The 26,293-nt window shown below is 36.6% G+C and overlaps 1 protein-coding gene across 1 annotated transcript; it reads right to left on the reverse strand.

The window, feature by feature from the left end:
* Positions 1–4,382: 4,382 nt before the first annotated feature.
* On the reverse strand, positions 4,383–6,401 carry LOC127120684 (uncharacterized). The gene is made up of 4 exons (XM_051051200.1): positions 5,993–6,401; positions 5,806–5,884; positions 5,664–5,732; positions 4,383–4,879 (listed from the first exon to the last, which is right to left on the reverse strand). Exons 1-4 carry the CDS (start codon positions 6,253–6,255, stop codon positions 4,772–4,774), a joined length of 519 nt encoding a protein of 172 aa, XP_050907157.1. The 5' UTR covers positions 6,256–6,401; the 3' UTR covers positions 4,383–4,771.
* Positions 6,402–26,293: the final 19,892 nt, after the last annotated feature.

Raw genomic sequence — 26,293 nt, forward strand, 5'->3', positions numbered from 1 at the left:
ATTCTTCATCTTCATTTTCAACATCTCACAACACATCAATTACACACAACCATTTTTGAAGTGCTTTGTGATTGGTTAAAGGTGATAACGTTCGAAGCCGAGATTGGGAATCCGGTTCGGATTGAAGCTTGCGATAGGTTTTTTCTTGAATAAAACCTTTAGGGTTTTTTCCTCCAAGATTGGTTTGATTTTTGGGGGTTTTGAACGATTTCTTCATCAATTTTCAGTTGAGCGAAGGTGATTGAGAAGAGGAAGTCTTCATCAATCTAGTAACGGATTTAGTGATATTGAAGGGAAGATTTCAGGTTCAATTTGTTGTAGTTGAGATCAGTCGGGCCGAGGGTTTGAAGAACTGAGAGTTATTCAACAAAGGGGCTGGAATCGGAGGTCTATCAACAACAATCGAAGGACTTGATTCACCTTGAATCAAGGAACAAGGAGTGGATGCAACATTCAACGTCTTGAGAATTCTGTTGTATAATTGCTTTTCAATCCTTGTATAAACTGTTATACTCAACATGTGATATCTATTAAAGCAATCTCAATTCTAGTTTTAGAATTGAGGGCAGACGTACCCCGAAGCGAGGACGACGGGGGAACTGCCTCATCAAATCTTTGTCTTCTCTATTTTTCAGCATATTTATTTTTGGCTTAAAAATAAGTGATTTTTGTATAAGCACTTTTATCAAACCTTGATATTAATTGAGTAAGAAGTTAAAACTCTGTTTTTGAATCAAAAGTACAATAAGATATTGTACTAGACTAATTGGAATCACTTACTCAACATAAATATCACTAGGAGTGTTTTTGCACACCAAGTGTATGATAATTTGCCTAAACCAAAATTATCTTAGTTGTGTATCTAGTTTGGTTTTCTCTTTGAATCATTGGAACTAGGAATCCTAGCAAATGAAATAAATCATCGATAGTGTGACTAGTGTAGTGATTCTTATTCTACATTATCACTAATCCATAGGCTAGACGCATATCCGGTTTTCCAATAACCGTTCGTTTTAGACTATATTTTCCTCGGCCGCTTCCGCACTTAAAACAAATTATCAAAACCAATTTTTAATTGGTAGCGCCGACTCAATTTTTAATTGGGATCTATTCAACCCCCCCCCCCCCCCCCTTTTAGATCCGTGCCATAGTCTAACAAATGGTTCTCTCGATTTCTACGTCAAAAAGAAATTCCATTGAGGGATCTCCTCGCATAAACAGATTAGACAGATTAGTGAATGAAATTATATAAATGACAGGAAAAAATAATTTTATTGCAAAGCAACAAAATTTTAATTAAACTCTATATTTTGGCAGTCCCCGACAACGGCGCCAAAAACTTGATCGAAAAAATAGCAAGTGTACTATTTTACCTTTTGTAGTAATAAAGGGGAAATTCCTCGAATATCGATCTCAAGGACTGCGCGTTAATATCGAGTTCAAATCATTGTTCAATTATACAAAAACTAGTGTTGGGTTTTCAAATTCAAACTTATAAAAATAAGAACAAATAAAATAAATATTGTAAAATAAGGGTTTCAAGAAAAAAGGAACATGTCATAGAAGGCGTATAATTTGTCCTTGTTACAACTCTGAGTCATTATTGTATCAACAAATATCAATTAATTACTACCAATTCTCAAGGGTATTTTCTCTCAAGGCATTGATGAGAAAACCTTTAATCATTTAACCCTAATTTCTATGTCCATAGGAAATTACCGGTGAAATTAAGCCTTATTATATCAAGAATTCTCTGGCTCATACAGGATATCCCTAGTCCTAGGTGATATCTACTACAGAGTAATCTTATGAAAACCTCATCAATGACGGTCTAACTTAATTGATAATCCTACAACAATCTCAATTGATCTGAAAGAGAAAGCATTAAACACGTCAAAAGATTATCCTAATCATGAAAAATAATATTGTCAATGCAATTACGAACTCAAAGTCATTACAGATATAAATTAGGGGCACCCCCTAGCATTGGGGGGTTTAGTTGTTCATATTGTTCAAAACAGATTCAAGATAAAAATTAGACATTATAAGTAATTGGATGACTTGGATCTTCAATTGCTTCTGCTCATGAAAATCTTCCGCTCTTCGAATTCCTTGATCTCTGTAATTCTCGATAGTCTGACAATTCTATGTGCTCTGTTTTCTCCTCGCTCCCCTCGTGTCCTTCTTCTCTCATAGAAACTCTTCTAAAATAGTAAAAATCCCTTAGCATTGGTTGAAAAACCCCAAAACGCTTGCCGTGTCAGGCCCCTGTCTTGGCCTTCATCTTCAGCTTCCTCTCAGGTGGGCTGACACGGTCCGTCTCATCTGACACGGCCCATGTCATATGACATGAGTGGTTGTGTTAGGCCCATGTCTTCCTTATCCTTGCAGCTTGTTTAGGCCTTCAGCTTGACACGACCCGTGTCAGGTGACACGGGTGGCCGTGTCAGGCTTCTTGTAACTTTGTAATTTCTTTCCTCAAACGCCAAAATTCTCGATTTTCCTGCACTGAGTCCTTCGGGTCTTCCTCTTGGACCTGAAGAGGATCAAAACAGACAACCAAAGCATAAAATCCCAAAAACACGAAATAAAACTAAAAATTGATAAAAATGCTTAATTAACTTACAGAAATAAAAACAGACTTGAAAGGTAACATAATACGAACACAGTATTCCAAAATCCTTGCCTTCTTGTCGAATAAGTGATTAAAATACAGTAGAAATGGTGACCGATCAAGTAGATTCATTAGAAGCCAAATGTATCACACCTAGCAGCAACGAAGAGGATATTAATGTATCTTAAAGGAACTCTCGACTATGCATTTTATTTCCTACAGTTGATGAAGGAAAATAATGCAAACTAGTGGGATACACCTACTCAAGTTGGTGTAGTGATGTTGAGGATAGAAAATCTACAACTGGATATGTGTTTATGCTAGGTAGTGCACCAGTTGCTTGGAGTTCAAGAAAGGAACCAATAGTGGCATCGTCGTCGTTTAGGCCCTCAGCCTGACACGACCCTGTCAAGTGACATGGGGGCCGTGTCAGGCTTCTTGTAACTTTTTAATTTCTTTCCTCAAACATCAAAATTCTCGATTTTCTTGCACTGAGCCCTTTGGGTCTTCTACTTGGACCTGGAAAGGATCAAAACAGACAACCAATGCATAAAATCCCAAAAACACAAAATAGAACTAAAAATTGATAAAAACGCTTAATTAACTTACAAAAATAAAAACAGACTTGAAATGTAACATAATACGAACACAGTATTCCAAAATTCTTGCCTTCTTGTCGAATAAGTGATTAAAATACAGTAGAAATGGTGATCGATCAAGTAGATTCATGCAGAAGCCAATTGTATCACACCTAACAACAACGAAGAGGATGTTAAGGTATCTCAAAGGAACTCTCGACTATGTCATTTTATTTCCTACAGTTGATGAAGGAAAATAATGCAAACTAGTGGGATACACCTACTCAAGTTGGTGTAGTGATGTTGAGGATAGAAAATCTACAACTGGATATGTGTTTATGCTAGGTAGTGCATCAGTTGCTTGGAGTTCAAGAAAGAAACCAATAATGACATCATCTTCGTGTGAAGCAGAGAACATAGTTGCTTCTCTTTGTGCATGTCAAACAACTTGGATGATAAATTTGGTCGAATAGATTACAAAGAATCATGGAGCGATTACTATGAAGATCGACAACATGTCTGTTATCAATCTGGAGAAGAATCTGATAGCGTGTGGACAAAGCAAGCACATCAAAATGAGGTTCCGTTATCTTCGAGACATACACCAACTAAGAAAACTTTTGAAGAAAAAAAATTAAATTTTTTAGTAGTAATCAAAAAGTTAAAAACATATAAATAAGAAGGCTAAATGCATTTAAGTCATAACTCTTTTATCTCTTTTATTCTTGTTATAAAAGACTCTTTATCAATATAATTGATATATTTAATTCAATATATAATAAATACATTTTTTTTGTCTTCACCAATTATATTCGGTCTATTGGATTGACTAATTTAATTCGGAAGTCAGTTATGTCATCAAATAGTTTAAATCCACAGTTGTGGGAATCAAACCGTGATCCTTCCTACCAAATACAGCATCAAAGAATCGGTTACATCAATTTTTGTTAACCTAAATGATTTATAATATGATAGTTTGAACATTAATTCTATCACACGACACGCACGTATATAAATATACATAATTGTATTGATTGATTTTCACTTTTCACATATGATGTAATGTTATTTTCTCATGATATCGTACAATGACATTTTAGCCATACAATGACATTCCTTACACCTTATTTTGCATACTCGTGTCTTACACTTTCCATTGACAAAATATGAAAAAGAAGTATAGAGTAAAATAATAAATAAGAATAGAAATAGCATTATACAAAATATAAAATACAAAAAGGTTAAAGCATTCTTATACATATACTGCACAAAATAATCTTTTGACAAAATAACAGGGAAGGTCACTCCCATGTATCAATATCAATATCAATATGCAGTTGAATTCTCTTGTGGGGATAGTATCATGTGAAAAGAAAGCTAGATACAAAACTTACACAAATGAGATCGAGATCAAGATCAAGATCAACAAACATAAGTGTATCTTTCATTTGCAACAATTTTATAAATCCGCAGATTCTTCATATTCATCTAAGCTCAAGAAGGATAGTGTACCAATCAGCAGAAGATTAAGACTTTTATTCAAACTTAAATGCTACCTCGAAATGCTTGTATGAGAACTTCACAAATTCTCAGAGCTTTGACGGGATGATTTGTATATTCGGTATGCAGCTATGCACATTGTGAAGTTACCTATTACAGTTAGTGCCGCTTGAAGTGCTACCAATACCTACAACTCATGAAAGAACAGTTGATTCATTTCATCTGTAAAACATCTATATAGGAATTTCACGGCGCAGACTTATTTCCTTAATCATATTTTGTGTTACAGTCATAATTTCAAAGTTGATTATGAAGTAAAATGTGGACTCGAATGTCTACAAAGGATGATGAGAGATGTGGAAAAGATATATAAGACCCATGGTCAACTTGAAGATTTGAAAAATAGATCAAAGTTTATTGATAATGTGCAAAATGCAAATTCTACACTTTGACTCAAACAAAATTCTAGCACAGTTGTTGGAATCTTATGATAATGAATCCAAACCTGTAGAAGTTTGTTATTTGCATAGTATGCCTTGTTGTATATCAAGTGTGAGTAAAAGTTCTTTATCGGATGGAAAAGTGAATGTTGAACACTTTATAAGTGCGAGAATCACACATATATCACCTTAGATTTTGGGTGAATATGTGGTGTCTCTCACTTGTGTGGTTACTCCTAAGCCCGATGTGATGATCTCCGAATTCCCTAAGGGACTCAACAGTGGTATCAGAGCCCTGTTCAACTGAGGGCTCCATTCATTGTGTTTTGTGACGATAAATTTTACACACTACTATACAAGAAGACTCATTTAAGCTTGAGGTAATTAAGACCGGTGTTAGAAACCGATATTGTTAGGTTGGACACCATCACCGGTGTTCGAACTCTCATACTCACGGTTGGTTATTACCACTTCGTCTACAAATAAAAAAATGGACGTTCTGAATGGAGGAATTAAGAAAGGGATTGTTACCTCAAGGGAATCGGAGTTATAAAAGAAATGCCATGTGCAAGCACAGAATGCTCCACCAAGTAGAGGCACCTACAAGATAGGAGCCAGAGTTATTCAAACCTAGATTCAAAAGACAGTGATGACACAATTGCAAGAAACTTACCATGCCCCAAGAAAGCCCCTTCCAGGCTTCATATCCAGATTTCTCTCCGTATTGCCAGACCAACGCCATAGCAATAATCCTTTTTTCAATAGAAAAAAAAAAACAAACAACAATGAAGATTAAAATGGTAGATAGAATAGAACGGGTAAATAAGATAAAGGTAAAGTGGTTGGTAATGAATGGTTACCATTCAACGACGCTGGAGACATGAACAGCCCAAGTAGGCAAAGAGAGAGCATTGGAAGGTTCATGAAGCTCGAGTTGCAGTGGAAGTTGAATATATGAAGAAGTGGTTTCAACAATGTTGAGGAAATGGGAGAGACCCGCTTTTGGCTTTAAGGTTCCTCCAAATCGACAGCTACTGTGTAGTAGTAGTCTTGAATTAGACAGAAACGGGATTTTGGGAGTACAAGAACATGGTTTTGATAGGTTTAAGGTAGTTGCCGCCATGGTTTTGATAACTAGAACGTAGTTGTTGCTACCGGTATTCCTTTTTGGGCTCTTGCTTTTTCAGCCATCTACTTCAGATAACTCATCTTCTAAGGGAACTACCACGGTGAGGGCAAATGCCTCCTCTACAAGTGTTGCATAATTTGTAATTTTTTTTATAACTCTTATTTAATGTTTGTTTATGTTTAATGTTTTATATTTTTCATGAAGATAAATTTGAAAAATTATTCAAAAGTTAAAACAATTATTAGATGTGTTGGTTGCGTTTTTTTAATTTTTCTTTTTATAATTAAGATAAGAAGCAATATAGATAGTCAAGAGAAAAAAAACTTACCTCTGTCAGGGTTTGGGAATGACAACATTCAAATAGTAGGTTTGTTTCGGTGAAGTCTACACCAAGGTAGTCAAACTCGAGATCCTATGCAAGATTGGGTTGGGGTAATTAGATCGTGAATCGGGGAATCTTAACACGGATCGTAAGATTCTACCAAATTTAAAAATTCACATATATTTTGCATATAGATTAATAATATGCATATGACACTACATAATATAAAAATAAAATTCAAATAACACTAAAACTACTTTTAAAAACTGAAATTTCATAGGATAATATTCATTAAAACTAATTCAAGACAATTCCAAAACACCACAACATTCAAAACAGTAGCAAATAATAATTGAAAACTTATAAGAAAATGGGAGAAAGGTTCCAACAGCATGGGAGCAGTGAAAGCACCAACAACTAAAGTTCCAACAGCAGAACTTGAAGCCATGGGAGAAAAGTTGAAATTTTTTTTAATAGAGAATGAAAGGTTATTTTAACCGTGAAAGAGAAGATAGAGAATGAAATATTGAGTGAGACAACGACTTTATTTAACGGGAGAGAGGTGAAATAGTTTAACTGAATAAATTGGAATGAATAAATATATTTTGGGAAGTTACCCTAATCATAATATATTTTGGAAAGTTGAATAAATTCATAATTATTTAGTGGTTGAGTATTAATTACTCTTAATTATTATCATTTATCCTAGTTATTAGGCTGAAAAGAATCGTTTTAGATTGCAAAACTAATTTAAACAAAAATGGAATTTTTCAACAAAAACGGCGATTCTACCATTTTCACGTGATATCACGGCGATTCTGGTCGTGCCTACCAAAAAACGATTCTGATCATCCTCTGGCACGGTGGATAGTTGCAAGATCGTAAAATCGTACGATCCTACGAGTAGGATCGTGATTTTGACTACCATGGTCTACACACTTTTCCATTTTTTCGTTGATTTTTTTCCATCGCAATGTTGGCCAATCAAGTGAGATATTTGATTTTGCTGATAAATCTCATCTCCCTCAGTTTTTCTTACTTCTTAATCGACGATTATCCTTCTCTTTTAGCCCATATTTCTCTTCTTCTGTATGATTGGTTTGGAAGAGACATCGAGGGCGAGATGATGAAACACGATATTAGCGTATATCTTTGACATGTTTGAGGAGTAACAAACAAATATATCTACATTCTTTTAGAGTATAATCATTTCACAAGGAGGTACCTAACTCCGTGATTTAGAAACTGTTAAGGTCGATCTGGATTTCTTTCAAATATTTTTAGGTATTAGTTTATCCTCTATGTACCCCTCTATAGGATCTAGGTATACGAAGTTTACGTCGTGGGGTAGGTTTTACAGCTAAGTAGATGATCATTAATGCCCTACTTATCTTGAAGTTATCTTGGTAATACTTTCTGGTTGTCTCGGTCCCATTTATGACGCATATCCACCTATTATACAATTGGTACTTCATAATTAGATAGAGCATTTATAGGGTGAGCTCTAGGATGTTGAAGGTGGGTCTGTAACATCCTAATTTCTCTGTGTAATATAACGAAATAAATCAAGAATATATCATATATGCACATTAGGATGTCACGCATCTCAAATCACAATTTGTTTTGTGACACTTATAACTTAAAATAAAACATCCAACACATGTCATCGTTGTTGAGAATGTATCAAGTGTGACTAGTATGGGTAATAGTCCCACATTGATTGGAAATATGGATACTTGAGCATTTATAAGTGAGAGAATCCACCCACATATCACCTTTGAAGGTGAGAAAAACAAGAAAGGGGGATTTGAATTGTTTTGGAAATAAAATCTTTTTCAAAGAATAAGAACACACAGAATTTTATACTGGTTCGCTTAGAAAACAAAGTTACTCCAGTCCACCCGGTCAAGGTGATTTCGCCTTCAACAAGGACTTAATCCACTAATCTTGAAAGATTACACAACCAATCGTCTAAGAGACTAATCTCTTAGCCCTCTCAAGTATACAGACTGCGCAGAGTCACTTGAGGAACAACAATAATTTAAGCAAAATAGAATTGTAATGTAAGGCACTTCTAAGAGTAAGCAGGTATTACATAAAAGTATTAGAACAAGAGTTTTTCACGTAAGAGCAGCAGCTCGTGAAAAATGAGAGAATGAATGGAGTTTTTGTGCGTCGCAGATGTGTGTCTCTCTAGTGAGGTAAATTGTCCTTTATATAGTAGTTGAGAAGGACCGTTGGAGTGATGACAGAATCTTGGTCTTTGATGAGTATTCAATGTCATTACTTCTGTGTTTCTTTCTATAACCATTTTGTCTCCCTTTTAAATTCTTTCTTAAAATACTTCCTTTCCATAGTGAGAATTATTTCCGTTATGCTTTCTGGACTTGTGAATCTTCATCAGAGTCTTGATGTACCGAAGTTGTTCTTCAGAGGATAATCACTTCTGACTTCGTCAGAGCTTCTCAGAGTACTAGTCTTCTTAAGTATCAGAGTCTGAGACCAATAATTTGTTGGAGCTTCTGGTTCTTTTTGTTGTCTTTCTTTGATCAGAATCAGAACTTCTTGGACGTACTCCTTTCTCAATGGTGTCTGATCCTTAAATACTTTGTATCTGACATACGTTTGTATCTGGTATATGATCAGAGTCCTTCATGACTATTCAGAGTCCTGTGTGAATGTTCAGATTCCTACATGAATGTTCAGAGTCCTGCATACTTAGAAAAAATCTCGTTAGAGTGCCATTTTTGGTTTCATCCTTTGTTATCGTCAAAATCATAGAAATCTATTGTAGAACCAATTTTGTTCTTACAATCTCTCCCTTTTTGATGATGACAAAACAGTTTAATTTAGAGATGAAACATTTTCAGAAAAGAGTCTTAGATCATATTTGTAGTGACATCCCCCTGAGTTAGATCTGGGAGTTCAGAAGTTCTTACCGGACCTTCCATGATTTGGTGTTTCTAGTTACTTTCTTGCATATCTTTAAGTCATAATGTTTGCAGAGTTTGAAAGGAATTATATATGTTTTCATCAGAGTTGTTTTTAGTTCTCCCCCTTTTTGTCAGAATCAAAAAGACTTAACAAAAAATATTAGCAAAAGGTTGATATTGACAAGTAACATTTACAGAAGCCAGAAACGCAGAAAGCAAACATGGAAACAAAAAGCAACAAGCAGAGCAGATAAAACAACAAGCAAATCAGAAAGAGGAAAGAAAATCCTAGGTGCCTAAGGGTTTGAAGGTGGAGGCATCCTCTGGAGCAACTGGGACAACATGTTCTGAATGTTGACATTGACAGAGTCTTGTTGGTCCAGTCTGGCTCAAACTACTTGTTGTTCTTTCTACAGCTCTTCAAGGGTCTTCAGGACCAGAGGGACGAAGGTGGAGGAATCCCCCTGGGTCAGTGCATCGTTTCTGACTTTGGCAGCAGACTCTTCAGCAAGACGGGCTGCTTCTTCAGCGGCAACTTTGGTTTTTGCCTCAGCTTCAGCAGCAACAGCAATATCAACAAGAGCTTTTGCTTCAGCTTCTTTGATCCTCTGAAGTTCTTCTTGCCTTGCTTTCTCTTCAGCTTCCTTTCTTGCCCGCTCCTTAGCTTCTCTAGCTAGACGCTCCTGGAGTCTGATCTCAGTGTCTCTGATGAAGTCATTGCGGACTTGTTCAGAGAGGCCTTTCAGCTTGAAGGCTTCAGAAGTCATCCAACTTATCACTCTGTTCCAGTAAGTCCTTACAGCGGAGGGATCATCACTGATGCCAGAGTTGATGGTCAGAGACTTGACCTTGTCAACTGAAGCTTCTACAAACACCTTAATTGCTTCCTCAAGGGTCAGAAGGGTGGTTTCTGGTTCAGAGGCTTGGGATGGAGAAGTGGGAGGGGGCTTAACTAAAAGAGTGGGAGTTGGTGGGTCAGCGGAGATAGCTGGTTGGAGTGTTTCAGAGTGTTGTGGTTGGGATGGTTGTGATTCAGAGTGGATTGGTTCGGATGGTGGAGGGTCAGAGGTGGTTGTGTTTGGGTTTTCTGGGGGTGGAGAGGTAACTTCTGGTTCAGGGTTAGAGTGTGTTGGCTGTTGAGAGGCCAGAGCACGGTTTTGAAGCTGAGCCAGAGTTGGAGAGTGAGGGTCAGAAGATTCAGTGTCCGATGAGAGGGTGTAGTAAGGTGGGGATTGTGGAGATGGTGATGAGGAGGGTGAAGTGGTTTGGTTCAGCATTTTTGCTTCTGAAACAGGTAGAGATGTGGTGGCAAGATTGAATTTTTGAGAAGGTTGGTTAGAGGGTCTAGAGGTTGAGGGAGGAGTTTCAGAGGTTGTGTATATGGGCGAAGGTTGAGGGAGTAAGGAAGCAACTGGTTTAATTTTTACAGAAGGAGGGAGAGGTACAGACTTACCAGGTGATCCAACCAGAGGCACTGGAGGTCTTGATCCAGATGGTTCTCCCAACTTTGCTCTCTTTTCCTGCTTTGCCTTCTCAGATGGTTCTCGTGTCCTCTTCATGAAATCTGGAGGAAATTCAGGCAGCCAGTCTAAGGAGAAATTTGAGATGTCTACTCCTTGTTTACGCAGATCATCTAAATAGTACATGACTACCTCTGGAGGGTCGACCTTTGAGAACAGATAGAGTTCATTTGGGATCTCCCTCTGATCTTTAAGTGCTTCCCAGGAGGTGTCCAAAGTTGGTTTGACCCTTACTTGATTAATAATTCCCATGCTCTTCAGATTGCGAGCGTTCAGAGGTCTTCCAGTATCTATCATCACGTCTTTCATGAGTCTGAGCCGTATCAGATGGTCCACAAGGCCACTTTCAATCAACACATCAGATATAAGTCTCCCCAGAGGAATGTAATTTCTTGTCTTCATGTTGTTTCTGGTATCTTTCACGGAGTCTCTGAGATATTTGAAGAGGAGTGCAAGAAGACAGAGCTTCAGACCCTTGTGAATGCAGTAGAGAATTCATTTCTGGTCTGTGTTGATGTAATTTGAGGAGTTGGAGGCTGGACGATGATGAATGGTGCCTAAGATGATCTTCAGCCATACCTGGAGGTTCTGATGCATTTCCTTGTTCTTGGAATGCTTGCCTTCCGCACTCTGTTGAAAAATTGTAGGGTTTATCTCATGGGACAGATGCTTTGCCCTAGGATTGATGTTGTATATGCGTCTTCCTCCAGTCTTCTCCATGTCCAGAAGAGCAGCAATTGATTTTTCTGTTATGACTATCTTGAATCCCAGAATGTAGGAGACAATGTAGTGATCGTCAGCGTCAGCGAACCTCCAAAATTCTTTTACCAGATTTGGGTAGACTGGGCCATAGAGACATTGAAAGTAGTTTTCCCACCCTTGCTTCTTCAGTTCATCAGTGAGGTCGACACCATTTCTTCGCATGTTGTCAAAATCCACCAAGGTTTCACACAACACTTCCAGCTTTTCAAACGGTGTTGCAAGATGGATATGAGGCTCACGATCAAGAATGTGAGGTTCTTTGTAAATGGGAGTGGAAACGAGGCCGGTGACTGCTGGGTTTTGATGGCTTGAACTTGGAGCTTGCTCATTTGAGTTCATCTGTTGAGAGAAGTTGTACACAGACTGTTGTTGAGAATCCATGAAGATCGTTGATGAACTTAATGTGAAGGTTGAAAAACTTGAGTAACACTGCAGAAATGCCTTTGAGAGAGAGAGGAAAACTGAAGGAGAGGGTTAGGAGTGTTTGTGAGTGAAAAGTGTGCAATTGTGAAATCAAACGTTTAAATACCCAATTTAGGGCACATGCAAAATGACACAGAAATTTGAGTTTAGCACAAAAACCAAGTACGCACGTTAGAGGGAGAATGATTACAGCTCATAAATGATGTCTAATCCCAAAATCAGCACACTGCTCGAGGAGATCTCAAGAGACTGTTTCTTGATTACTGCTAGACAGTTGTCTAGAAGTTCCAAGGTCAGACGCAAGATGCTCCACGTGTTACTTTATCTGATCTTCAGGAATACCAAAGGGTTGGTTCCTGGAGATTTCTAACTCAGATGACTTCTAACTGGTAGTAGCATCAGAGTCAGATACAGAATCCAACTGTTTACTTCAGAGTCTTATTTTGCTAATTCAGAGGCACATTTTATTCAGGACAATTTTGAATGTTTAGATTTTTTAAGATAAAAGAGAATCTATCTTCAGCAAGGGGGTTTGGTAAAGATGTCAGCCCATTGATGGTCTGTATCAATAAATTTTAACATTACTACCCCTTTCTGAACATAGTCTCTAATGAAATGATGTTTTATTTCTATGTGCTTAGCTCTGGAGGGCAAAATAGGATTCTTACTTAAACAAATGGCATCAGTATTGTCACAGAAGATAGGAATGTTACTCTAAAAGATTTGAAGATCTTCTAGTTGATTCTTCATCCAGAGCATCTGAGTAGTGCATAATGATACTGAAATATATTCTGCTTCTGCAGTGGACAAGGCTATGGTTGATTGTCTTTTGCTGGCCCAGGATATCAGATTCTTTCCCAAGAGCTGACAATTTCCAGATGTACTTTTACGTTCCATTCTGTCCCCTGCGTAATCTGTATCACAATAACTAGAAAGTCTATACTCTGATGTTTTCTCATACATCAGGCTCAAGTTAGGAGTTCCTTTCAGATATCTGAGTATTCTTTTAACATCTGTTAAATGAGATTCTCTAGGTTCTGATTGGAATATGGCATAGAGACAAACACTAAACAGAATATCAGGACGTGTAGCAGTCAGATAGAGAAGAGAGCATATCATACCACGATAGAGCTTCTGACAAACCTTTTGACTAACTTCTTCTTTTTCCAGAATGCAAGTTGGATGCATGAGTGTCTTAGCAGGTTTGCAATCCGCCATTTCGAATTTCTTCAGAATGTCTTTTATGTATTTACTTTGATGAACATAGGTGGCTTCTGAAGCTTGATTGATTTGAATTCCTAGAAAGAACTTTAGTTCTTGCATTAAGCTCATTTCAAATTTTGCCTGCATTAGCTCAGAGAATTCTTGACATACAGGGGGATTAGCTGAACCAAAAATGATGTCATCAACATATATCTGGCATATCATGAGGTCATTATTAATGTTTTTACAGAAGAGTGTAGAGTCAACTTTCCCTATGATAAAATCATGTTCCAGAAGAAAATTACTTAGCCTTTCATACCAAGCTCTAGGAGCTTGTTTTAGTCCGTATAAAGATTTCTTAAGTTTAAAAACGTGTTCTGGACAAATTGAATTTTCAAAGCCTGGAGGTTGATTGACATACACTTCTTCTGATATATAGCCATTAAGAAATGCGCTCTTGACATCCATTTGATATAGTTTGATAGAATGATTTACAGCGAAAGAAACAAGTAAGCGAATAGATTCTAACTTGGCAACTAGGGCAAAGGTTTCATTGTAGTCAATGCCTTTTTGTTGAATGTACCCTTGAGCCACCAGTCGAGCTTTATTTCTGACGACTTCGCCTTTCTCATTTAGCTTATTTCTGAACACCCACCTGGTTCCAATAATGTGGGTGCCTTTGGGTTTAGGAACAAGATCCCAAACGTCAGTCTTTGAGAATTGATCTAGCTCTTCTTGCATGGCTAGAACCCAATCGTCATCTTGAAGTGCCTCATCACAGGAAGTAGGCTCGATCAGAGATACTAGTCCCAAAGGGGTTTCTTCAGGTACCTTGAAGGTTGACCTAGTTCGGATAGGTTCATCCTTGTTTCCCATAATCAACTCTTCAGATATGTTGGGGAGACTTTTTGATTTCTTTTGGATCGCTGGGGCTTCAGTTCCTTCTGAACTTTGTATATCAGATACTTCTGGTGTTTTGATCTTCTCGCCAGAACCTGCAAGAGTAATCTCCAGATCTGCAAGTTTCTCAACTAGCTTTGACTTTTCAGGGTCAAGCTTATCATCAAATCTGACGTGAATAGATTCTTCCATAATTTTGGTTTATGTATTGTATACTCTATAGCCTTTAGAGCGTTCTGAGTATCCTAACATAATACCTTTTTGTGCTTTTGAATCAAACTTGTTCAGATGTTCTTTAGTACTCAGAATAAAGCAAGAGCATCCAAAAGGATGAAAATAAGAAATGTTGGGTTTTCTTCCTTTACACAGTTCATAGGGAGTCTTCTCCATAATAGGTCTTACGGAGATTCTATTCTGAATATAACACGTTATATTTACTACTTCAGCCCAAAAGTGCTTAGCCACATTTGTTTCATTGATCATGGTTCTGGCCATCTCTTGGAGTGTCCTATTCTTCCTTTCTACAACTCCATTTTATTGTGGAGTTCTAGGACAAGAGAAATCATGGGATATTCCATTAGAGTCAAACACTTCTTCAAAAAATTTATTTTCAAATTCTCCACCATTATCACTTCTGACTCTGATGATTTTAGAGTCAAATTCGTTTTGCACTTTGGAACAGAAGCTAGTGAATACAGAGTGAGACTCACTCTTGTGCTTTAAGAATTTTAGCCATGTCCAGCGACTAAAATCATCAACAATAACTAGTCCATATTTCTTCCCATTGACTGATGTTGTTTTCACAGGACCAAACAAATCAATGTGAAGAAGTTCCAGAGGCTTAGAGGTAGAAACAATATTTTTCTTTTTAAAAGATGATTTTGAAAATTTTCCTTTCTGACATGCTTCACATAGAGCATCTGAAGAAAACTTCAGCTTGGGTAGACCTCTGACTAACTCGAGTTTATTTATCTGAGCTAGCTTTCTCATGCTAATGTGGCCCAAGCGCTATGCCATACCCATTTCTCTTCATGAACTGACATTAAACATTTTACATTTTGTTCTTTTAAGTCTGAAAGATTTATTTTATAAATATTGTTTTTCCTCTTGCCAGTGAATAGGACTGATCCATTATTCTGATTAATTGCTTTACATGTTTTTTGATTGAAGATTATGTCATACCCGTTATCACTTAATTGGCTTATTGATAATAGATTATGCATTAATACTTCTACATAGAGAACATCAGATATAGAGGGAAGAGTACCATTACCAATAGTTTCGGAGCCTCTGATCCTTCCTTTCTGATTTCCTCCGAAACCTACGAAGCCTGCATCTTTAAGTTCCAGGTGTTGGAACATATACTTTCTTCTCGTCATGTGTCACGAGCATCCAGAGTCCAGGTACCATGACTGGTGTCTTAACTCTGCTGCATAAGATATCTACAACATAAACAATCTTATCTTTTGGTACCCAGAATCTTTTGGGTCCTTTTTTATTAGTTTTCCTAGAGTTTCTTAACACTTTGGGTTTTCTAGCATTATCAAAGCGTTGTGCTTGTGTATGTGTATAATGATAGGAAAATGGAGATTTAGGTTTGTCATTAGTAGAAGTTTTATCTTCACTAGGATCATACCCAATTCCTCTTCTGTTGTTCTGACTGACCCCATAAATCATGGATGCCATTCTGCTTCTCTCTATCCCATTCTTCAGAAACTTTTGAAAAGATTTTTCATATTCATAAATTACTGTGTTTGAAGTTTGTGGAGCTTGAGATAACGCTTCTTCAAGTTTTGAGCATTGTTTATTTGTGGAATCTCTTTCTAATGTCAAAATTCGGTTTTCATCTTTTAGTTCTGAAACTGTTATCTCAAGTTTACCACATTCTTCGAGGGTTTTTTTAAGCACCTCTTTTACAGCTTTAAATATTTGTTTAAGTTTTTGATATGAGTTTAGAGTTTCAGATAGGCATGATTCAAGGTCAGAGCAAGAAAGATCAGAAAATACCTCTTCGGATTCAGATTCTCCATCTGAAGTATTCCTGGAGGTGGTAGCCATGAGTGCCACATTTGCCTGTTCATCAGAGTCTGATTCTGATGAGTTAGATCCACTGTCATCCCAGGTAGCCATCAGTCCCTTTTTGGTTCTGAAGGAGTTTTTCTTGAAGTTCTCTTTTCTGGAGCTTTCTTTCTTCAACTTAGGACATTCATTTCTATAATGACCTGTTTCCTTACATTCATAACAAGTTATATCTTTGTTAGATTTACCTTTTGAAGTTGGTTCTGATCGATCTCCTTTGGATCTTGGTTTTCTGAAGTTATTATTCCTTTTTCTCTAGAGTTGTTTTACTCTTCTGGTTAAGAGGGATAATTCTTCCTCATCGTCAGAATCTTTCTTTTCAGAGTCATCAATGTCTTCTTCTTCAGCCTGGAAGGCTTTATTTCTATCAGACTTGCGCCTTTGTGATCTGGACTTTAGTGCTACAGACTTGATCTTCTTCTGAGGCTCATCTTTCTCCAATTCTATCTCATGACTTTTGAGTGAGCTGACGAGTTCTTCAAGGCTGATGTTGTTAAGATCCTTTGATAGTTTTAAGGTTGTGACCATAGGTCTCCACTTCTTTGGCAAGCTTTTGATGATCTTCTTGACATGGTCCGCAGTTGTATATCCTTTATCTAGCATTTTGAGTCCTGCAATTAAAGTTTGGAATCTAGAAAACATTACCTCTACAACTTCATCGTCCTCCATTTTGAAGGCTTCATACTTCTGGATTAGAGCCAGAGCCTTTGTTTCTTTGACCTGAGAGTTTCCTTTATGAGTCATCCTCAGGGAGTCAAGTATCTCTTTAGTTGTTTCTCTGTTGGGGATTTTTTCATACTTATTGTAGGAAATGTCATTGAGAAGTATCATTTTGGCTTTGTGATGGTTCTTGAATTCACGCTTCTGATCATCTGACATTTTGCTTCTGGGAATGGCAACTCCAGCATCTGTCACAGGTGATATGTAGCCAACTGTGACAATGTCCCAGAGATCAGCGTCGTAGCCCAGAAAGAAACTTTCAATTCTGTCTTTCCAATAATCAAATTTCTCTCCATCAAAGACTGGAGGTTTAGCGTTGTAACTATCTCTTTCATTGGTGTTGGCCATAGTTTTTCTTACTCTGGATCTCTCTACACTGTTAAGTGTTTGATTAGAAAACCAATAACAGAGCCGAAGCTCTGATACCAACTGAAGGTGAGAAAAACAAGAAAGGGGGGTTTGTATTGTTTTGGAAATAAAATCTTTTTCAAAGAATAAGAACACACAAAATTTTATACTGGTTCGCTTAGAAAACGAAGTTACTCCAGTCCACCCGGCCAAGGTGATTTCGCCTTCAACAAGGACTTAATCCACTAATCTTGAAAGATTACACAACCAATCATCTAAGAGAATAATCTCTTAGCCCTCTCAAGTATACAGACTGCGCAGGGTCACTTGAGGAACAACAATAATTTAAGCAAAATAGAATTGTAATGTAAGGCGCTTCTAAGAGTAAGCAAGTATTACAGAAAAGTATTAGAACAAGAGTTTTTCACGTAAGAGCAGCAGCTCGTGAAAAATGAAAAAATGAATGGAGTTTCTGTGCATCGTAGATGTGTGTCTCTCTAGTGAGGTAAACTGTCCTTTATATAGTAGTTGAGAAGGACCGTTGGAGTGATGACAGAATCATGGTCTTTGATGAGTATTCAATGTCATTACTTCTGTGTTTCTATATATAACCATTTTGTCTCCCTTTTAAATTCTTTCTTAAAATACTTCCTTTCCATAGTGAGAATTATTTCCGTTATGCTTTCTGGACTTGTGAATCTTCATCAGAGTCTTGATGTACCGGAGTTGTTCTTCAGAGGATAATCACTTCTGTCTTCGTCAGAGCTTCTCAGAGTACTAGTCTTCTTAAGTATCAGAGTCTGAGACCAGTAATTTGTTGGAGCTTCTGGTTCTTTTTGTTGTCTTTCTTTGATCAGAATCAGAACTTCTTGGACGTACTCCTTTCTCAACGGCGTCTGATCCTTAAATACTTTGTATCTGACATACGTTTGTATTTGGAATATGATCAGAGTCCTTCATGACTCTTCAGAGTCCTGCATGAATATTCAGATTCCTGCATGAATGTTCAGAGTCCTACATACTTAGAAAAAATCTCGTTAGAGTGCCATTTTTGGTTTCATCCTTTGTTATCGTCAAAATCTTAGAAATCTATTGTAGAACCAGTTTTGTTCTTACAACCTTAATGTTTTGGGTGAATATGTGGTGTGTCTCTCACAAGGCGTTGCTCTAAAATTAAGAAGTCTCACAATGTTCAATGCTCCCTATTGAAAAAAACTCCCCCAACAAATGGTATCATGAGCCTTTGGTTTGAGAAAGGGACTGACTTACTTGTATCGAAAATCAACTCGTCACAAGGGTGGTGAATAAGAAACGTTCCATTGAAGAGTGTCAACGGTGCTTGTATGGTGAATAAGATACGTTTTATACGGTATAAGAGTTTATGGAAGTAAAAAAGAGCTTTCACTTAAGGGGGAGCATTGCGGACTCACACTTGAGGGGGAGTGTTGAGAATGTGTCAAGTGTGAGTAGTGTGGGTAAATAGTTCTACATTGGTTAGAAATATGGAGACTTTAGCATTTATAAATGATAGAACCCACCCACCTATCACCTTAAGGTTTTAGATCAATATGTGGTGTGTGTCTCACAAAGGTGTTGCTCTAAAAAGAAGAAGCCTCACAATGTTCAATGCTCCCTAGTGAAAGACTCCCCCAATAATTGCATGATCACCTTCAATTAGGGTATCATCACAGCAGAATTTATCAAATAAGCATGTTTCACAATCATATAAGTCTCATAAAAGCATTTTATTAAAACTAAAACAATGTGGTAAACGTCTTTGTAAATCAACGCAAGCATCAAAACATCGAGAGTATAACATCCAACTCTCTAATTAACATAAAACAAAAATAAAAAGTATTATTCGCCCCATCCAGTGTTACAGATCAGAGCAACGTAATTCTAAGAACTAAAAAAAAAGAATAATCCAACACCATCCTCCGGCTCTAAGTTACTACTCGATTATCTTCTTATTTGTACTCCGGAGAGGAGCATAAGCCATAACAACAACAGAGGAGTGAGAATTCACATCAATAAATTAATTGGTATAAACTCAAAGGTAGAACATGTACAACTACACATATTTCACAACAATTACACAATCAGATTCTCACACTCAATTCGCATCATACACGATATGTTTAAGCATACAACTCATTATGCAACGTGACTCAACTATATGACTCGATGCATATGCATTTGGTACTGATGACTTCTCGGCAAATGTACCTATAATCTCAAAGTAAACATCGAATCCACAAGGACTTTCTTCAAGCAAGACAAAATTTGTGCAATGCATAAAAACTAGTAGGGGGACTTTCGTGTTTTAGTCAGAAAAGTAAATAAACGAATAAACAGGATCACGAAAGCGGTCAGATTGTGTTTTAGAATCCCCTATTCCTCTATTGTTGGTGTTTGATGCCATGTATGAATGATCTTATAACTATAACCCTACAACAAATTAACAAAATCGTTATAGTTGATCCCTCACGAAATAACTCACTAACCACTACTCAGATCTTTTTATCCATAGTCCTCCAATGTAAGCAGGGTTAGGTGATGTATAGAATGTTGATTCCTTATGTCAGTACTCGGGATCTCCTATTCATATTCAACCAACGTAAGTACAACAATTGCCCTTGGTCCAATACATAGACTAATGGTCAGTATTCCCTATGTGCCAAAATCTGATTAAAAGAGTATCTCACATAAAAAGCATTAAGAACAATAAGTAATTGAATGATATTATAGACCAAAAGGTTCATACAAAGTTAAATCAACATAAAATCCAATAATATTGAAATAGGTTCATCATAACACAACCTAATCTAGAGGATCTTAGTTACTCATAATTCAAATAACAATACCATAATTGATATATGAAAATAAAATATGAATTCCCTTGAAGTAATGGCCTCCAATGGATTCAAATGCTCTAAAAAATACCCTTTGTACTCTCAAAATCGTGCTTTGCTCTCTCCAAATCGTAACCCTTGTGAAAGTGCAAAAAATCCCCTTTTATTGGCTTCAGAATAGACTAGAACGCATCAGAAAACCCCAGGAAAAGTGACTATCGCCCGCGTGATGAATTGCATCACGTGTGCAATGCAGCTTTTATGGCCTTGTCACGCGTGCAATACTGCATGATAGTGTATCTGATTATTTCTGAAGCTGCATCCTTTTTTGCTCCTTTATCCTCAAATTTTCACTAAGTCCACAGTGTTCACGCTTAGCTATTTTTTCCTTATTCTTTTGTCTTTCTTCTTCATTTTGGCTCATCTTTCACTTATTTTGCTTCGATTCTTTGACTAAATTTATGCAATGATGGATTGTTATCACAAACTAAAACTTGAATCATTGTTTATCCTCAAGTAACTCACCTGCAACCGCATATTTCAACAGACAACAAGTTGCACAATAACAATCGAACATCACCAAATTAAATATTTCTTTTATTTGACCATTGTTCTAGCTTCAAACTTCTATCCGGCGAATTCAGATAACATCCTTAACATGAACGAGTACTCAACTTATCTATTAGGTCACTTTAACTCACTCAATGGATAGGGATGATCTCTCAATCAATATGTAAAATTAATTATTCTTAGCTTGATCATGTTCTAATAGAGTTCATCACAGAAATCACAATACACACATTAGAGGCCTTTTCAGGTTGTAACTTGGCTTATGTTTGGGTAGGATACTTTTAAGAAAGTAGGTTTACACCTTTAGAGTTAGGTGCATAGTTCTCCTTCTACCATCATACCTCTTTGTTCCTTTTTTACAGTAGTAAAGATGTTTGATCCTTCTTATACTATCATTATTTTCTTTTCTCATTTTTCTTAAAGAAATATCTTTTCCACTTATTCTTTTCTCATAAATTTTTAAATTTTTTGCCAATATTCTCTAGTACCCCAACCCTAAACTTAAAACTTTTCTCACTTCCAAGAGAAACCCCAAACTTAATCTTTTTCATATACTTTTTGAACTATACTTCTATATAACTCCAAAGAGAGGGTGGAAAGAAAATATCTTTCAAATCATATGGATGAAAATTTTAGGCTACGTCACCTAAAGAAAGGCTAAAGCTCAAAGTGGTTAGCAATGGATATACCTATTACTACATGGTGGTTTTAAAAGGCTTAAAGTTATAAACAAAAACTGCCTCAGTGTGTGTCGGTCAAACCAAATAAACTTAATCGAAAATACATCAAACCAGATAAAATAATAATGCATGGATACACTCATAAAGAAAGGAAAGTAAACTATGGAAGTTATTTAGCTCAAACCTTACTAGATGAGATATTTATAGGTTAAGTACAAGTTTATTGATTCTTTTCTCATCCTTAGCCTTCAAGTTTTCTAGTTGTCGTTGTAATTATCAAGTTTCTTTTGGATCATCTGTTCAATGCTAAAGTGCTAAACTTGGAAATCTGAAAAAGAAAAAAAAACAGCCACAAACTTGTTTATTAAAGTAAACATATATCGTCATCGAAAGGTTCTGCTTGAATAGTTAATTCCTCTTTTGGACGGTCTTGAATTAAAATAGAGTAAAATCTGCAAAACAAAAATTGGTTATAAATGATGGGTTGCCTCCCATCCAGCGCTTCTTTTCCTTCATGAGCTTAACATCCCATGCTTAAAACACTAAAGGCACAAGGGATACCCTCACGCCTGTGAAAAATCCTGTTGTCATTCTTTTTTGAACTTTACTACCTTTTTCTTCCAATTGGTAGCATGTCTCTCTCCAAATATGATGTCCATTCATATGCATTAAACACCACATTTTCCTTGTTGAATTTCAAAACAAGTTCATTTGTCTCCACATCTATTTTTGCCTTCCCGGTTACCAAGAATGGGCACCCGAGAATAACTGACCCTCATGAATCTCCTTTCATGTCAATAACCACAAAGTTTGTAAGGAGGGTCAAACTATCAACATGAACTAGCATATCTTGCATAATACCAAACAAATGTGTAACCGAAGAATTGGCTAAAGTTAACGTCATATTGCTCTGTAAGATCTCTCATATCTTCAATTCCTTAAATTTTTTCAACGGCATGACACTGATGCTCGACCCTAAGTTGCATAAAACATGTGGGCTTTTTGTCCCACCAATGGTATAAGAAACTATGAACTTTCATGGATCCTTCATCTCTGGTGGCAATTCCTGAGGTTCAACCATCTCCACCTTCTCTGTCATGTTGACTTATTCTTTAGTCAACTTCTCTTTTACAGCTTTCAGCAATACCTGCATAAACTTAGCAAACTTGGGAATTAATTCAAAAATTTCATGAAAATAGATACTTACCTGAAGTTTTATCAACACTTCTTTAATTTTTTTCAAACATTTCAACCTCATCCTCATGTACCAGTTTCTTCTTAATGATGGGATATGGTGGTTTTATATAATCTGGTAAAGGTGGGTTTGGTTCATTCAGGGTTTGCTTCTTTGTTCTCCTCCAAGGAGAATTTTCATCTGTAATTTGATCAATGGTGACTCCTTTTTCCTCTTTGTCACCTTGATTTCCACTCTCCTCTTTTTCAATTCCTCATTCTTTTTCTCAATCATATCCTCTTCAAATATTTCATCTTTACCATTTTCAATAATCACCCCTAAACCTGTATCAATAGCCTTGCATGATTCAATCTTAGGAATGTCTACATTTTTACCTGTGAATCCTCCTCTTGCGCTTGGCAAAGCAACTATTTGTCTGGATAATTGACCAATTTGTGTCTCCAAATTCTTGACTGACGCATCATGGTTTCCACTTATAATTTCATGGTTCTTATTTACCTTATCAAAACTACTTTGAGTGGCTTTAATAAAATTCTGCAAGGTCTCTTCCAATTGTGATGGCTTCCTTTGAAACGAAGCTTGTTTACTTTTTTGCATACCTTTATTAGAATTAGAATTTTGATTATTGTTCCAACGGAAATTTTGGTGATCTTTCTAACCCGGATTGTATGTGTTGGAATACAGGTTATTCTTTTGAAAATTAGAAAATTGTACCTCCTCACTTGTTCCTTCCAACGAGCACCTTTCATTCGTGTGTTCTCCTTCATAGAAATCACACCTAAGTGCTTGTACCTGGCTCACGCTAGCTTTACATAAGCTGTTTTTAGTTAGCTTTTTATTTAACAATTCAATATGAGCTAAAAGAGCAGTATGGGTATCAATAGCTAACATGCCTTTAGGCATTCCCACGGTTTCCATCTTGACTGACCTTTCTCTTTTGGAACGGTACTCATTCATACACATCTTCTCGATAAGGTCTTTTACTTGTGGTTCGATCATTTGGAGGATAATACCTCTCGTGGAAGCATCCAATAACCTGCGAGTTTGAATCTTGAGACCTTTGATGATGTTTTGCATCTGCTCCATATTATTCATATTGTAATTCGGGCATATGCGTAACAAAAGTTTGAATCTTTCCCAAGAGTCATAAAGTGACTCAATTCCCTACTGCTCAAAATTCATAATTTCTTCTCGGTGCTCGGTAAACTGAGTAATAGTGAAAAATCTTTCTAGGAATTTATCTTCTGATTTCTTCCAAGTCCGAATTGTTCCATTCGGAAGGCAAAGTAACCAATCTTTCACCCTTCCAATCTGTGAGAACCCAAACAACCTCAATTTAACATGATTTTTAGTGACATCAGATGGTTTGCATATTGAAGTTGTTTCATAGAAACGTGTAAGATGCGCCCAAGGGTCTCTAATCGTGTTCCAGTCGAACATATTTTCTCTTAAACCTGAAAGTACAAAGTTTTTAATATCAAAGTTAGCAGGGTATGCCAGTACAAACCCTCTCAAAACATGCCATTCATCGGTTCTTTTACATTAATCACCGATAGTTAGGGGTTGTACAACTACCATGGTGACTTTCTCTTCAGAGTCAAAAGAGCATGATAGTTTCTCTTCTACTAATATTCCATTGTTCAGGGTTGGTTCTCTAACTGCTTTTCTATGAGCATGTGCGGTTATTTCAATATATGGATCCAATGGTATTAATGTTGATTCTGAACGCACAAAGAAAAAATATCTCAGTAGCACTATGATAAACAAGAAAGTAAAACAAAAATAAAAAAGACTAAAATTAAAAGGTTGTACAAACATCGCCTTGTTGAAAAATCAACAGTCTCCGGCAAAGGTGCCCAAAACTTGATGACTTCTCGGCAAGTATATCGATAATGTCAAAGTAATAAAAAGATCGAATCCACAGGGACTGCCTTCAAGTAAGACAAAATGTGTGCAATGTATAAAAACTGGTAAAAATTGGGGGTTTTTCAAGTTTTAGTGAGAAAAGTAAATAAACGAGTACACGGAATCACGAAAGTAGTCAGATTGTGTTTTAAAATCCCTTATTCCTCCATTGTTGATGATTAATGCCTTGTATGAATGATCTTATTACTATAACCCCATGATGAATTAACAAAACCGTTATAGTCGATCCCTCACGAAATAACTCACTAACCATTACTCGGAGCTTTCTATCCATCATCGTTCAGTGTAGGCAGGGTTAGGTGATGTATAGGATGTTAATTCCTTATGCCAGTACTTGGGGTCTCCTATTCCTATTTAACCAGCATAAGTACAATAATTTCCCTAGGTCCAACACATAGAGTAATTGTCAGTATTCCTTATGTGCCCAAAATCTTATTAAAAGAGTATCTCACATAAAAAGTATTAAGAACAATAAGCAATTGAATGACATTATAGATAAAAAGGTTCATACAAAGTCAAATTAACATAGAATCCAACAATATTAAAATAGGTTCATCATAACACAACCTAATCTAGAGGAACTTAGCTACTCATAATTCAAATAAAAATACCATAACTGATTGATGAAAATAACATATGAATTCCCTTGAAGTAATGAACTCCAATGGCTTCAAATGCTCTAAAATCACCCTTTGTGTCTCAAAATCGTGCTTTTCTCTCTCCAAATCATAACCCTTGTGAAAGTGCAGAAAATCCCCTTTTATTGACTTCAGAATGGACCAGAACATGTCAGAAAAGCCCAGAAAAAGTGACTATCACGCGCGTCATAACTTGCATCGCACGCAATGCAACTTTTATAGCCCTATCGTGCGTGTGATGTTGTGCGATGGTGCATGTGATTATTTCTAAAGACGCATCCTTTTTGCTCCTTTTTCACTCAATATTCAACCTTAGCTATTTTTTCCTTATTCTTTGGTCTTTCTTCTTCATTTTTTCTCATCTTTCACTTATTTTGCTCTGATTCTTCGACTGAATTTATGCAATGACAGAATGTCATCAGGTACCAACTCAACAAAAGGTTCCTCGTTTGACCGGGTCCCGCACCCAACCTCAAGCCCCAGAGCTCCAAGCCATAACACCGAGCTTGGGAAAAGTCACAAAATCTTGCACCGAACTTGTGAGCTCATCTCTTTCACAACAACAATGACATATGATGCATGTCATTAAAGTCAATGAAATTCAACAACAACTAACACGTTTAAGGTCCACATACCGCAAACAACATGCATTAACAACAACATTATAATCCCACACCGAATTATTATTTCACAGCTACAACAAAAGTGCATAATCAATCATCACGAAATCATCATAAAATATGCATAACTCATCATAACCACATGTTCAGCAACATCCAAACTACTCCTATCATTCAACGATTATTTCATAACTTCGATCAAATATGTTTGATCATCAACTCAAATCACAACAACATCAAACAATGACTAACAGTAGCCAAACAACCAAAAAAACTCAAAAAAATCATATTCTGCACTCCAATACAAGCAAAACAACCAATTATGCAAGTTACAGGTACAT

This window comes from Lathyrus oleraceus, chromosome 2 (assembly GCF_024323335.1).
Source record: "Lathyrus oleraceus cultivar Zhongwan6 chromosome 2, CAAS_Psat_ZW6_1.0, whole genome shotgun sequence".
NCBI classification, from domain to species: domain Eukaryota; kingdom Viridiplantae; phylum Streptophyta; class Magnoliopsida; order Fabales; family Fabaceae; genus Lathyrus; species Lathyrus oleraceus.